Source organism: Scyliorhinus torazame, chromosome 18 (genome assembly GCF_047496885.1).
Source record: "Scyliorhinus torazame isolate Kashiwa2021f chromosome 18, sScyTor2.1, whole genome shotgun sequence".
Taxonomy (NCBI): domain Eukaryota; kingdom Metazoa; phylum Chordata; class Chondrichthyes; order Carcharhiniformes; family Scyliorhinidae; genus Scyliorhinus; species Scyliorhinus torazame.
The window spans coordinates 138,659,097-138,673,636 of NC_092724.1; the positions used below are offsets into that span (position 1 = coordinate 138,659,097).

General features: G+C 49.5%; 1 protein-coding gene across 5 annotated transcripts in view; it reads left to right on the forward strand.

Moving 5' to 3' along the window:
• Positions 1-14,540, forward strand: part of bahcc1b (BAH domain and coiled-coil containing 1b) — a 305,394-nt gene that overhangs the window by 151,217 nt on the left and 139,637 nt on the right. For all 5 annotated transcript variants that reach the window (XM_072483465.1, XM_072483467.1, XM_072483464.1 and 2 more), the window contains exons 9-11: positions 1,539-1,780; positions 3,348-3,723; positions 8,818-9,684. In XM_072483465.1, coding sequence (XP_072339566.1) covers positions 1,539-1,780; positions 3,348-3,723; positions 8,818-9,684 — 1,485 coding nt within the window. The remainder of the gene's footprint in view (positions 1-1,538; positions 1,781-3,347; positions 3,724-8,817; positions 9,685-14,540) is intronic.

The following is a 14,540-nucleotide window of genomic DNA, read 5'->3' on the forward strand; positions in this document are numbered from 1 at the left end:
TGCAGGTTAAGTGGATTGGCCACGCTAAATTGTCCTTTAAAAAAAAAACAGGATTGTCACCAGGCGGCAAACCCGTCTCCAGTCTTCGGTCCCGCCCTGTCAGTCATAGCGGGCTATTCCCCACCCCCCCATGCGCTGGTGGGAAGATACAAACCGCTCATACACATATATTTGAATGCAATTTATGGAAGCCCAAATCTCTACCCTTTCCAGATGTTTTGTCCCTGTGGGAACTTCACCGGGCATTTGGCACAAGTATTAACAAGCGCGGTCGTGGTGCAATGGACACCGGGAGGGGTGGGGGGTCAAGGGAGCCAGACCTTTGCTCATGTGCTTCTTTCCTGCTGCCAAGCTGGAGAAGGAGGGTCCACAAAGCAGCCAAAGGCTTCGGATGGTCTCGGGCTGTGGGTACGGGGTTGACCCTCCCGTATCTGGACTGTCTCTTCTAGCCCTGGGATACCTGAAGATCACTCTTCACGGTGATCTCAGACAGCCCTCTGGTCAAAATCATCATCCTTGTCTGACCTGTGTAAACTTTGAAGTGGCCTTCGCACTATGATTTGCTCTGCTGACAGCTGTTGAGCAGATCAGACAGTTCATTGAAGATGCAAGCCAGGAAGACTTTCCCTTTCCTCACAGCTTCCATGGCCCTGTGCTTTTGAAACTGCTGCTATTTGAAGTGTCAGAGACTTGCACCAGGCTCGGGTGCCATGTGCCATGGTGCCAGGGGGAAGTTATTCGTTGTCAGTGTGGGGGCTGTTGAAGGGGGATTATGATTGGAAGGAGGTTGATGAATGCGAAGTGGAATCATCAGTAGAAATTTGGATAGTGGAACGATTAGTGCAGAAGTAACAAATTGAAAGTTGATTGAGCCCTGGAGACTCTCCGGGTTCACAGAATAAGTCAGAGAATGAGCCATCAACTGCAGCAAAGGTAGAACAGTTTGAGAGAAAACTAGATTTGTGCCTATTTCTGGTTGGAGGCCAAATTATGGTAACGTTATCAGAAGCAAGCAGTGCCATATTTCTCAACGGTTGGATATGATGTATATCCTTCGACCAGTGTTATGTGAATAATACACCTAACCAATGTGATAATTAATCTGGGAGTGGTAATTGGCTGCAACAAGGTGCAAAAGTAGAAAGATGTCCTATAATTCAGCAATAAAAAGTTCCCAAGTACCTCACCATTCGAACCAAGGTAATTAAAACACTGCTGTAATATGAATGTCAAGAATCACTGACATGCTACCCATGTAGTCTGAAGATGTCTACTGGGTACCAGATTGAGATTGATGCCGAGGCTGAACCTTTTGGGTTTTTAAAATTCATTTCTGCATTAAATCATACAATTTTAATAGGAACTAAGTTGGTTTCTGCATTAAGTTTCACAGTTAGATAATTTGCTCATTGATTGTAATGTAAAACAATTTCAGAATGAATGCTGCAATATGTCAGAACAACAGGGTGCCTTCAAATGCAGAAGGTAGCACTGTGACATTATCTAAATGTGATTCTTTCTTTGCTGGGGTCCTCCAGCTGAAGTGATGGATCCTGCACATTCTCTCTGGCCACCTATTTATCCAGCCCGAGCGCCCACATCACATATGCAGCATCCAGGACAGCTTTCAGTATACCCTCGCTCCCAGCTTCTTCGGCAGCAGGAACTCTACATGCTGCAACAACAGCATCAGCAGCATCAACAGCAGCAGCAGCAGCAGCAGCAGCAGCAGCAACAACGGGCACAAGCACTTGAACTCCAACGGCACTCGCAACTAGTGGTGAGAACAAAATGCATTTGTTCTAATTAAATATTTTGTTGTCCAAAATGGATCATGTAATGTCGTACCTGAAGTGGAAAGCAATGATAGCGACCAAGGCTCAAATCTCAGCTGGGGTTTTGACGGTGCCTGTCGTAGAGTTAGAGAATGTTACAGCACAGAGAGAGGCCTTGCGGCCCAGCGTGTCCACTCCGACCATCAAGCACCTAACCATTCTAACCCCATTTTCTAGCACTTGGTCCGTAGCCTTGTATGCAATGGCATTTGAAGTGCTCATCTAAAGGTTTCTTAAACATTGTGAAGCAGTGAGTTCCACATTCCAACCACCATCTGGGTGAAAAGGTTTTTCCTCACATTTCCACTAAACCTCCTGCCCATTACTATATATCTGTGCCCCCTGGTTATTGACCCCTCCAAGGGGAAAAGTACCTTCCCATCCAATGTATCTATGTCCCTCATAATTTTATACACCTCAGTCAGGTCCCCCCTCAGCCTTCTCTGCTCCATGAAAGACAACCCTAGGCTATCCAGTCTCTTTAGATAGCTGAACCGATCCAGCCCAGGCAACATCCTGGTGAATCTCCTCTGCACTTCCTTTCTAGAGTATCGTGACCAGAATTGTTCATAGTACGCCAGCTGGGGCCTAACCAGCGTTCCATACAGCTTCAGCATGACCTCCCTGCTCTTATATTCGGTGCCTCGGTTAATAAGTGCAAGAATCCCATAGGCCTTCTTAACCACCTTATCTACCTGTCCTTCTGTCTTCAGAGATCTGTGGGCATGCACACCAAGGTTCCTTTGATCCTCTGTACTTCCTGGGGTCCGACCATTCATTGTATATTCCCTTTCCTTGTTAGTCCTCCCAAAATGCGTTTCCTCACTTTTCACCAAGTAAAAATAAGAACACAGTTTTATTGACAAACGATATATATACATTTCCTGGTAGACCCCTACTGGCTCCCCCTGGCCGGTGCCTTACTGGGTATACACTGGGTAATTGAGATATCCTGCCCCAAGCAGGGGGAGCTTGAACTCCGCAAGGAGCACGGGGAAGACAAGCATTCTGACCTGGCAGGTCCTGTGCGGGATATTACGGTCCTGTAACCTAAGGCCTTGCTCAGCTCCCTCCCTTGCTATGAAACTACAGCTCTTGAGTGAAGCCACAGGGCTTCCAGGGTATTCGAGGAAGTTGTAAGAAACTGCTATCCAATTAGATGTGAGAATCCCCAGTACAGTTTGTAAATTTCAAGCATAAATGTTGTTATTTCATTGACAAAGTGCAGCTTTATTTTATTTAGATAGCTGTCTCTCTGTTACCAATGTAAGGGTTAACATTATTTTGTGAGGTATGGCTAATAAGGGTTCCAGAATCAAAGTGGGTGGATGGTGTTCAAATACAGAGCTGCCATTATCTAATTGAATTCCAGGATAGGTGTGAGGAATTGAATGCCTTACCCCTGCTCTGATGTTGCTAAGTAACCTAATGTTTAGATTTGATGTGTCCTTACTTCTAGGAAAGTAATTTTGATATTTACAGTCTCAATTCACCATTTAAATATTTCCTCAGGATCATCGGAAAACAGAGGAACGTCGGATAGAAGCAGAAGAACATACTCTAGAGAGGACTAGGAGATCACACAAAACAGTTGCCTTAAACTCTCCCAAGAATCTGTCTTCACCTGTCATACTGCCATCTGGCATGTGCTCGGCCAAACTTTCACCATGCCACCATTCTCCTTCTCTTCGACCCAAGTCAGGGTGCCCCACCCCCCAGCCCACTGCTGTATGTCCTTTACCTTCTTGCCCTCCTTCAGATCCTACCATTGTCCCACAATCCTCCGCAGTCAGCCCTCCTCCTCCCCAGAATTCCATGGAAATTCAAGCAGCTGAAAAGAGAGCGGAAAGACAGCCACCTCACCATTATCCAGAAACCTTTGAGCCAGGTATGTCAACAGTGCAAAATAAGGTACGAATGTTTTGCATAAAATTGAAAGGCTCCAGTTACTGAGAGCCCACTTGTACTTCAGAATCTGACAGAATAACTAGAGTACAAATATTTTAGTCAAGCAGTGGACTGAATAGATGTCTTGATACTTACTGGAACGAAATGTAACTGTAAATGGACAAAAACTCCACTCTATGTTCTCTCTTCCTGCAGTATAGCTTCCAGCAGCTGTAGATGCATGGTGAGAGACTAATGTAAAGATTAATCAATGACAGGTGAATATAGACTGCGTACTTCTTGCAGCTTCTACAGCTTAGTCTTTTTGTCAGAGGCCGCTGTGTGTTTGGGAATGACTGGTAGAAGCTAATACAAAAAGGGAGTGCAGCGGTGCATGCCAGGTGTATACCAGGTGCCCTAAAAATGAGGTGCCAACCTGGTGAAGTTGCAACATGCACGCTAAACTTTGGAAGCAGCATGTGATAGAAAGACGAAAGCGCTCCCCAACCCAGCAGATCAGATCAAAGCCCTGCAGTCCTGCTACATCCAGTCATGAATAGTGGTGGACAATTAAACAAATAACTGGAGGAAGAGGCTCCACAAATATCCCCATCTTTAATCAGCACATCAATGTGGAGCATTTGCGACCATATTCAGTAAGAAGTGTCGAGTGGATGACCCACGCCAGTCTTCTCCTGAGGTGCCCTTTATCAGAGATGCCAGCCTTCAGCCATCACTCCAAATGATATTAAGATACAACTGGAGGCACTGGATACTGCAAAAGCTGTGAGCCCTTACAGCATCCAGCTGTTGTGTTGAAGACCTTTGCTCCAGAACTTGCCGTGCCCTGAGGCAAGCTGTTCCAGTACAGCTATGACACAACATCTACTTGACAATATGGGAAATTGCTTGGGTATGCTCTGTCCACAAAAGACAGGAAAAATTTAACCCATCAATCCACTTGTAATCACCATTAAATAGATAGACGGTGTCATTGACAGTGCTATCAAGTGGCACTTACTCACCAAATCTGCTCACCAAAGTCCAGTTTGGGTTCCACCAGAACCACTTGGCTCAAGACCTCATTACAGCCTTGATCTAACCATGAACCAAAGATTTGAATTGCAGAGGTGAGGTATGAGTGACTGCCTATGATATCAAGGCAGTCCGTGGGAATGGGGGGACGGGGTGGAGAAATCCCTCCACTGGTTGGAGTCATATCTCGCACACAGTAAGATTTTTGTTTTCTTGGAGGCCAAACATCCCGCCCAGGAAATCTTTCCAGGCGTTCCTCCGGGAAATGTCTTAGGCCTAACCATCTTCAGCTTCTTCATAAATGAGCGTTCCTCCATCATAAGGTCAAAAGTGGAGATATTTGCTGATGATTGCAATGTGTTCAGTGTCATTCACAACTCCTCGGACACTGAAGCAGTCTGTGCCCACAGCTGATGAGTGGAATTAACATTAATGTCACACAAGTGCCAATCACTGACTGTCTCCCACAGAAGAGTCTCTGATAATCTCCCCCTGATGTTCCTCAGTAGTCACATTGCTCAATCCCCCACCATCAACATCCTGGTGGATTATCATGACCAGAATCTTAACTGGAGCGTCTCTATGAACACTGGCTGTAAGAGCATTCGGAGGCTGAGAATTTCTGTGGCAATTAACTTACCTTCTGGTTCCAAAGCCTGTCCACCATCTACAAGGCACAAGTCAGGAGTGTGACAGAATATTAGAATATTCTTCACTTGACTGGATGAGTGCAGCTCCAGCAATACTCAAGAAGCTCGACACCATCTAGGACAAAGCATACTGCTTAATTGGCACCCCATTCACTATCTTAGCCAATCATTCCCTTCACCCCTGGCACACAGTGGCAGCAGCGTTTACCATCTACAAGATGCACTGCAGCAACTCGCCAAGGTACCTTAGACAATACCTTCCAAAACTTTGATCTTTACCACCTACAGGACAAGGGCAGCAGATGCATGGGAACACCGCTACCTGGAACTTCCCCTCCCAGCCAGTCACAATCTTGACTCTATCGCCGCTCCTTCACGGTCGTTGGGTCAAAATCCTGAAATTCCCTCCCTAACTCCTACACCAGAAGGGCTCCATTGGTTTTCGAAGGCAGCTCACTGCAACGCTCTCTAGGGCAATTACAGATGGACTACAAATGCTGATCTTGCCAACAACGGCCACAACCCATGAATGAAAAAAAATACCCTGGGTGAGGGCAGAAAAGCAGCAATCTGACATCACTTTACACTATCAACAAGTGGAACTTGATATTTGGGTATTTATACGTTGACATTTTCTGAGGAGAATATTGATAATTGGACTGCCGTGATTCTCCTGAACTGTGGCATAGTGCTCCCGCCTGAGGTAAAACCTGAGTTTCGCAAGTGCTTCCTCGAAAGTGAAGGAGCAGCACCCACAGCTGTTTTTCCTAGGAAGCAATTGAGAACAAAAAGGCAGACCTTTAAACTTGGCATACTGACAAGAGGTTTTAAAGGGTCCAGAGGCACAAATGTGATCACTATCATTTAATAATGGGAAAACTTTATTTTTTACGTACCGAGTGACTGTTTAATGGGTTTAATGGCTGCAGATGGGGAGAGCAACTACAGGAGCCCCCATCCCAAGGAAGCCCCCTGGCCTGAGCCCCTCCAGCACAAGTCACCTTGACCCCCACCTCCCCTTCGACAATTGTTGGGAGGGGACTTACCACCTCACTACCCATCGGACTGCAAGCTGCCAGATCTAGGCTCCTTAATACTTGCACCAATTCACGCCAGCGGGACTCTCAGCTGGGGAGGGCCAGAAGATCCTACCTGGCTTGTGAATGGTGCATCCTGCCCGCCAATGAGCTATTGTATGGTCCTGCCGGGTCAGGGCAGGAAGCATGGCTGGGATGTCGGGAAACCAGCTACGGCTAGCGGGGCGGGCACGGAGACTCACAACAGATGTGCCTCCCAGCGCAAATTCCGATTTTCCCTCGGCGCAGGATACTCTGGCCCATCAGTAAACCTGTTTCCAGCGGGCGGACCTGGAGGAACCCAACCAACCGACCCCCGCCCCCCCCCCCCCCCACCCCCCCGCCCTCCCCATGACACCTTTTGAGTTTTCAGCTGAAAGAAAATTGCCCACTCGCCACAGTAGATAACCCAATAAACCAAACTTATCAGGTTTCAACAAGTGAGATCTGCCAGTGTATACTTGGGTAGATAGGTGAAGCACTTTGTGACATTATAGTACTCATCCCTATTAATATGGAAAAGCCCATGGGCCGGAATTTCGAGAAGGGGAATGGAGGCAGACTGGTCCTGAAAACACTGTCACCGTGGTGGCGGTGTGTCGGTTTCCCAACCTCGTTCCTTGTGCCGGCCATTTTGCTGAGCTGTATTTGGCGTTGGCAGGGTTACCCACCCCTACTTATAAACCACACTTAACCCAGGCTGGCTGGGATTTCCCTGACACAGCTGGAGACTGTTTAGCTGCCTGGAGGGTGGCCAGCCAGTGGCAGGCTGGGCTCCAGGCCTAGAGGCCCTCACTACCTGGATGTGGGTGCAGCCAAAGGCTGTACTGTGAGGGAGATTACCCCCATCGCTTCCACAGTGTTGGCTCTTGCTAAATCAGTTCCAAATTTAAAGTTTTAAAAATAGTTGATGAGAGGGTGCCTCTGTATTGAAGGGTCTTCTCAGTTACTTGCCCCTCTCAAGCTGGAAGGCCTCGGATTGGCCCTTCAGTTTCAGCTTTAGGAGCCCACCTGCCAAGTTGAATTGGGCATGGAATCTGTCCCCATGCCAATTAAGAGGGTACATCCATGAGAATTCGTGAATGACTGCCTCCCCCAGAAGTCCCGAACCCACAACCCCTTTCCCCTACTACCACAGGGGAAATCCAGATCCGTGACAATGACTGTCTGACTTGTCTAGAGGGAAAAGAAGAGAGGCACTCACCGCAGGACAATGCTGTCCTGAAATCCCCTTCTCTATTGTTTTAAAATCTCAAAACATGCATGATCCTTAAATCTTACAACATGCCATATAAAAATCAACTACAAGTACCTTACCAGCATCTTAAAGCCCAGATATTAAGGCTTACACGCTACAAAAAATCCAATATTTTTCCTTCTCATTTTCAAGGTTAGACAAAATGCAGCTGCCAATTCTTTTGTTTTCATTTTGGAGAGAAAAGGAGAAAAATGTCTGAATAGCCTTTGAGATAGGAACCTTTTTTATCCTTCAGCAGTCCTTGGGAAGGAACCAGTTTGGTGGAAGGATACATATTCATCTGGTGGTACTGTCAAGGAGGCGGATGGATATCATTAATTACACTCAGTTGATGACAGGGTAGTCAGGATTCTGCCAGCCAGGATAAAGTCAGGGGCACCTTCAGAGTTCTTGGGGAAGACAGAATAATAACATTTGTTTTGTTGCTTGAGCTCCGTGTCAGCTGTACGATTGGAGAGGAGATTATCAGTTCAGGGTGAAGGGCATCACCAGCGACAAGGCTTAAACCTTTCACCCTTATAAACAAATTGATAACCTTGCTTCGGGTTCCTACGCATCACAGGGCCTCTGCTCCCACTTCACTGCACTTTGGGTTTTTTTTTTTGTTTCGGGAATAATTTTTAACATTAGTGGAACAGTTTGCGAACACAGGAAACCTGAATGAAAAGAGATTACAGTATCAAAGGATTGACATAGAGTGAGTATCATGGCATTATGATTACAGTCGCTTTCAGTAATGATTTGTCCAGTGAGGCACGTTCAATTTATCAGAGCGAAAAGGAGATTACATTAAAATGGACTGAACTCAACCACTGCATTGCCTGGTAGACCCTACATAGCACACTTCCTGTTTTATACAACGGGATTATGCGCCCAAAAAAGGAAATCACCATGGAGAGTTTCAGAAAGGTTTGAAAACTTTAAAATGGAGTTGCCCCCATCATGGTTGAAAGGAAGCTTTGATTTCCGAAAACTGTCTCTGCTGGTCAAACCATGTAGAATAATCTCAGATTCTGGTGAACAGTGAGAGTTAATGCCTTGGCTAAAACATGCTCCTTTCTCGCTCTCTGTTTCAGATCTCCCGCCTGGTTACACATACACAGCCGTCGCCATGGGCTACAGTTCCCCTACTCCACTTGTGCACTCTGCCGATCCTGCGGACCCCAAAACTATGCAACCCGTCACCACGGCCGCTGAACCAGAGCAGTCCAGAACCTTTACGCCCGGTGCGAAAATTCACTGTGATACTCAGTCCACGTTGATGGAGGGGGCAAACCCCACCGACAAACGGACTGCACCCAACCACCTGGATGTTGTGGAGCAAAACACACACAAGGTTCTCTGCACCTCCGAAGAAAAGGAGACAGCAAATGCATTGCGAGCAGAGAATTCAACTGTGGAGCAACTTGAGTCATCTATGAAAGAAAACATGGAATGCTCAACGCGTTTGATTGCTTCTCAGGGAATTGTCACTGACGGAGGACTTACAGGAGAAGAGGGAAGACCAGAGATTTCAGTGACAAAGTCACCTCACTCAACCAGTGAGTCCACAACTGTAACCAATGAAACATTGGATGTAAGGAACTCTGACCACTTGGGTTCAGCAGCTGAGACTGACTTAAACCAGGAATGCAAAATTGTCGAAGAAGCCAAACAGGTGAATCAAGCCGAGGATTCAGAAATTAGCCATGATGCCTCAGAGAGGGATGAAGTGTTCAAGTGGCGGTTGGACTGCATGGCAGGGATGAATGCCCTGGTGGCAGCTGGCCTCAGCATGGGAGAGCTCTTTGTTTTAGAACCTGAGGTTTCCAGTGCCCCCATAGCACCTTCACGCCCTCCAACCTCAACTTACTACCCCTGCTCAGGGATGCATGGAATAGCTCTGCTGAGTGAACTGGCTGAACTTGAACAGCAGCAACAAAACTGTGAAGGCACCAGTCAAGGTAATTACTCAAACTTAATACATCTTTACTCTGTTGAACATCTGCGCCTGCAACATTGGCTCTTTGATTAACCATTTTAGGTTCCTCCTATCTATTGTTAATCTTTTGCTTTGATTGTTCCTGTGATTGGATAATCCCCTTGCTCCCCGCCCCCACACAAAACATATTTAAATAGAAGAACATGTGTGATGACAACAGAATATGGGTTTTTGAAATTCCAGATGTTGAATAAAGTTTCAAAATAAAAATTGATCTAATTAGGAACATAGGAACAGGGGAAGGCCATTCAGCCCATCGAGCCTGCTCTGCTATTTAATATGACCATGGCCGATTGGACACTTTAATGTTTTTTACACCCATTATTTGTTCCGTAAGTTTATCCAGTGAGTAACTAGACAAGGCAGAGCGCCAAGACAAACAATAATGTTGATGCAGCACCACAGAATGTCCTGAAGAAAATTCATAGCAGTCACAGCTAATGAATTAGTTTTGATGTGCAGTCGCTGATGTGACAGCCAATTTGAGCACAGCAAGGTTACACAAACATCAAATGGGTTAAGGGGGAACATTGTCTGGAAAACTAGTCAATATTTTTATTAAATTGGGGAACTTTTACATCCACCTAAACTTGCAGAGAGTATTTTGGTCTCATCCAAAGATCTTTTCCGACATTCCTGGACTGATCTTTGGGAGGCAGTGGTGTAGTGCTCTTGTCACTGGACTATTAATCCAGAGATCCGGGGTACATCTCTTTGGACCTGGGTTGGAATCCCACTACGGCAGATGGTGAAATTTGAATTCGCCAAAACAAAATCTGGAATTAAGTCTCGACGATGATCATGAAACCACTGTCAAGTGTCGTAAAAACACATCTGGTTCACAAACTTTAGGGAAGGAAATCTTCCATCCTTACCAGGTCTGGTCTACATGTGACTCCAGATCCAAAGTAACATGATTAACTCTTAAATGCCCTCTGAAATGACCCAGCAGCCACTTAGTTAAAGTGCAATTAGGCTTGAGTAATAAATGCTGGCCCTGCCAGCGACATGCACTGAACAAAAAGGGGCGGGGTTCTCTGTCCTGCTGCACCCGTTTTCTGGTGCGGCACGCCCCCCACCCCGCCGGCAGCAGGATTCTCCATCCCGGCAGCCGGCCAATGAGGTTTCCCATTGTGGGCACTCCCACGCCGTCGGGAAATCCGTGACCGTGAATGCGCTGCCTCTGAAACAGAGGATCCCGCCGACAGAGAATCCAGCCCAAGATCTCTGGTGTGTGCTGAGTGAGATGGCCTGAGCTAGGATGGTGATAGGGGCACGGTCATTGGCCTTAACACACCGAACTTAAAAAAGGGAATGTCAGCCACATTTCCTGCTGTTTCTTACTATCCATTTGCCACTTTGGTGAAAGTATGTGAGTGAGACCAGGGGCGAAATTCTCCCGAAACGGCGCGATGTCCGCCGACTGGCGCCCAAAACGGAATGCTCCGCATCTTTGGGGGCCGAGCCCCAACATTGAGGGGCAAGGCCGACGCCGGAGGAATTTCCGCCCCGCCAGCTGGCGGAAATGGCCTTTGTTGCCCCGCCAGCTGGCGCGGAAATGACATCCCCGGGCGGCGCATGAGCGGGAGCGTCAGCGGCCGCTGACAGTTTCCCACGCATGCGCAGTGGAGGGAGTCTCTTCCGCCTCCACCATGGTGGAGACCGTGGCGAAGGCGGAAGAAAAAGAATGCCCCCATGGCACAGGCCCGCCAGCAGATCGTTGGGCCCCGATCGCGGGCCAGGCCACCGTGGGGACACCCCCTGGGGCCAGATCGCCCCGCGCCCCCCCCCCCCCCCCCCCCCCAGTACCCCGGAGCCCGCCCACGCCGCCTTGTCCTGCCGTTCAAAAGGTGGTTTAATCCACGCCGGCGGGACAGGCAATTTATCGGCGAGACTTCGGCCCATTCGGGCCGGAGAATCCAGCGGGAGGGCCCGCCAACCGGCGCGGCCTGATTCCCGCCCCCACCGAATATCCGGTACCGGAGACTTCGGCAACCGGCGGGGGCGGGATTCACGGCAGCCCCCGGCGATTCTCCAACCCGGCAGGGGGGTCGGAGAATGACGCCCCTGAATTGTGCTTGAACATTGTGTTATGGGCCAGGGTTTAGAGAACCCCAAAGTGTATCATGGAGTTCACCTGACCCACAACTTTTAATAGATTGTGGTATGGGGAGCATACGGCCCACTCTACAGGTGTGGTACAGCAGAAATGGAAAAGTATTTTTTAAAGCAAAACAATGTTTATTCTATGAACTCACGTTAACCTTTTTAAAACATACTGTTGGACCCGAGTGTCCCAAATCCTAGACATCACCCTTGCAACCCCCTGCCAGAATTGTTTAAGCGCCGGGCATGCCCAAAACATATGGGCATGGTTCGCCGGACTCGCTGCACATCTCGGGCACCTGTCCTCCACCCCAAAAAACTTACTCATTCTTGCCGCCGTTATGTGCGCCCGATGCACCATCTTAAACTGAATTAAGCTGAGCCTGGCACATGATGAGGAGGAGTTCACCCTGCCCAGGGCGTCGGCCCACAGGCCCTCATCCAGCTCCTCACCCAGCTCCTCCTCCCACTTGCCCCTCAACTCATCTACTGAGGCTTCCTCCACCTCCTGCAGCTCCTGATAAATGTCCGGCACCTTCCCCTCCCCTACCCAGATGCCAGACACCACCCTATCCTGGATCCTATGCGGGGGCAGCAACGGAAACGTCCCCACTTGTTTTCAAAGAAAGTCCCGAACCTGGAGGTACCTGAACGCATTCCCCGGGGGCAGGCCGAACTTCTCCTCCAGCGCCAGCATGCTAGGGAAAGTCCCGCCTATAAACAGGTCCCCCACCCTCCTAATACCAGCCCTATACCAGCCTTGGAACCCCCCCATCCATCCTACCTGGAGCAAATCTGTGGTTATTCCGTATCGGGGTCCACACCGAGGCCCCCTTCTCTCCCCTGTGTCTCCTCCACTGCCCCCCCCCCCCCCCCCCCCCCAGATCCTCAGTGCCGCCGTCACCACCGGACTAGTGGTGTATCGTGCCGGCGAGAACGGCAGCGAAGCTGTAACAAGTGCCCCTAGACTGGTGCCTCAACGCCATCTTCAACCGCCCCCACGCCGCCCCCTCCTCCATCATCCATTTCCTGATCGTGGCCACATTGGCTACGCTCCAAGAATATCCTTTTGACTCGCGGGGTTTTATTCGCCCACACAAATTCCGTCACAATCCTATTCACCCGCTTAATGAAGGACTTGGGGATGAAAATGGGGAGGCACTGAAATACGAAGAGGAACCTGGAGAGAACCGTCACCTTCACAGTCTGCACCCGTCCGGCCAAGGAAAGCGGGAGCATATCCCACCTTTTAAACTCTCCCTCCATCTGCTCCACTAGCCAGGCTAAGTTGAGCCTGTGCAGGGCATCCCAGTTCCTGGCCACTTGTATCCCCAAGTACTGAAAGCTCCTCTCCACTATCCTGATCGAGAACTCCCTCAGTCTCTCCTCCTGGCCCCTACCGTGGACCATGAACAGGTCACTCTTCCCCACGTTCGACTTATACCCCAAGAACCTCCCGAAGTCTCCCAGGATCCACCTGACCTCCCCCATCCCCTCTAACGGGTCCGAAATATACAACAGCAGGTTATCCGCTTAGAGGGAGACCCGGTACTCCTCCCCTCCGCGCACCAGCCCCCTCCAATCCCCCGAAGTCCTGAGCGCAATGGCCAACGGCTCAATTGCCAGGGCAAACAGCAACGGGGACAGGGGACACCCCTGTCTCGTCCCCCGGTGCAGCCTGAAATATTCCGGTTTGTGGACACACTCGCTACAGCGGCCTGATACAGCAGCTTGACCCACCCTATAAATCCCTCCCCAAATCCAAACCTGCCTAGTGCCTCCCACAGATACTCCCACTCCACCCTGTCAAAGGTCTTCTCCGCGTCCATCGCAACCCCCCCCCCCCCCCACTCTGAGGGCATCATGATAATATTCAGGAGCCTCCTCACATTCGCGTTCAGCTGCCTGCCCTTAACAAACCCCGTCTGGTCCTCCCCAATCACTCCCGGGACACAGTCCTCTATTCTGGTGGCCAGACTTTTTGCCAACAGCTTGGCATCCACGTTCAGGAGCGATATCGGCGTGTAGGTCAGGATAAGCGAGATCAATGCCTGCGACATTGTCGGAGGGAGGGTCCCTTTCTCCTTTGCCTCACTCAAGGTTCTCATCAGGAGTGGGCTCAACAGCTCCGAGAACTTCTTATAAAACTCTGCAGGGAAGCCGTCTGGGCCCGGGGCCTTGCCCGTCTGCATGCCTGCCAGCCCTCTGACTACCTCCTCTAACCCAATCGGGGCCCCCAGTCCCTCCACCCGCTCTGCTTCCACCCTTGGGAACCTCAACCGGTCCATGAACCGCCTCATCCCTTCCCCCTCCCTGGGGGATTCCGACTCATATAACCTTCCGTAGAACTCCCTGAAGACTTCATTGACCCTCTCTGGGCTCAGCACCATGTTGCCTTCCCTATCCCGCACTCCCCCCAATCTCTCTGGCCGCCTCCCTCCTGCGCAGCTGGTGCGCCAGCATCCTACTCGCCTTCTCCCCATACTCATAAACTGTCCCCTTCGCTTTCCTCAGCTGCGCCTCCGCCTTCTCCGTGGACAGCAAGTCAAACTCCGCCTGTAATTTCCCCCCCTCTGGGGCCTCCGCGTACCTCCTATCTACCCTGAGTATCTCTCCCACCAGTCTCTCCCTCTCCGCCCTCTCCTTCTCTCTATGGGACCTAATGGAGATTAACTCTCCCCTAATGACTGCCTTCAGAGCCTCCCAAACCAC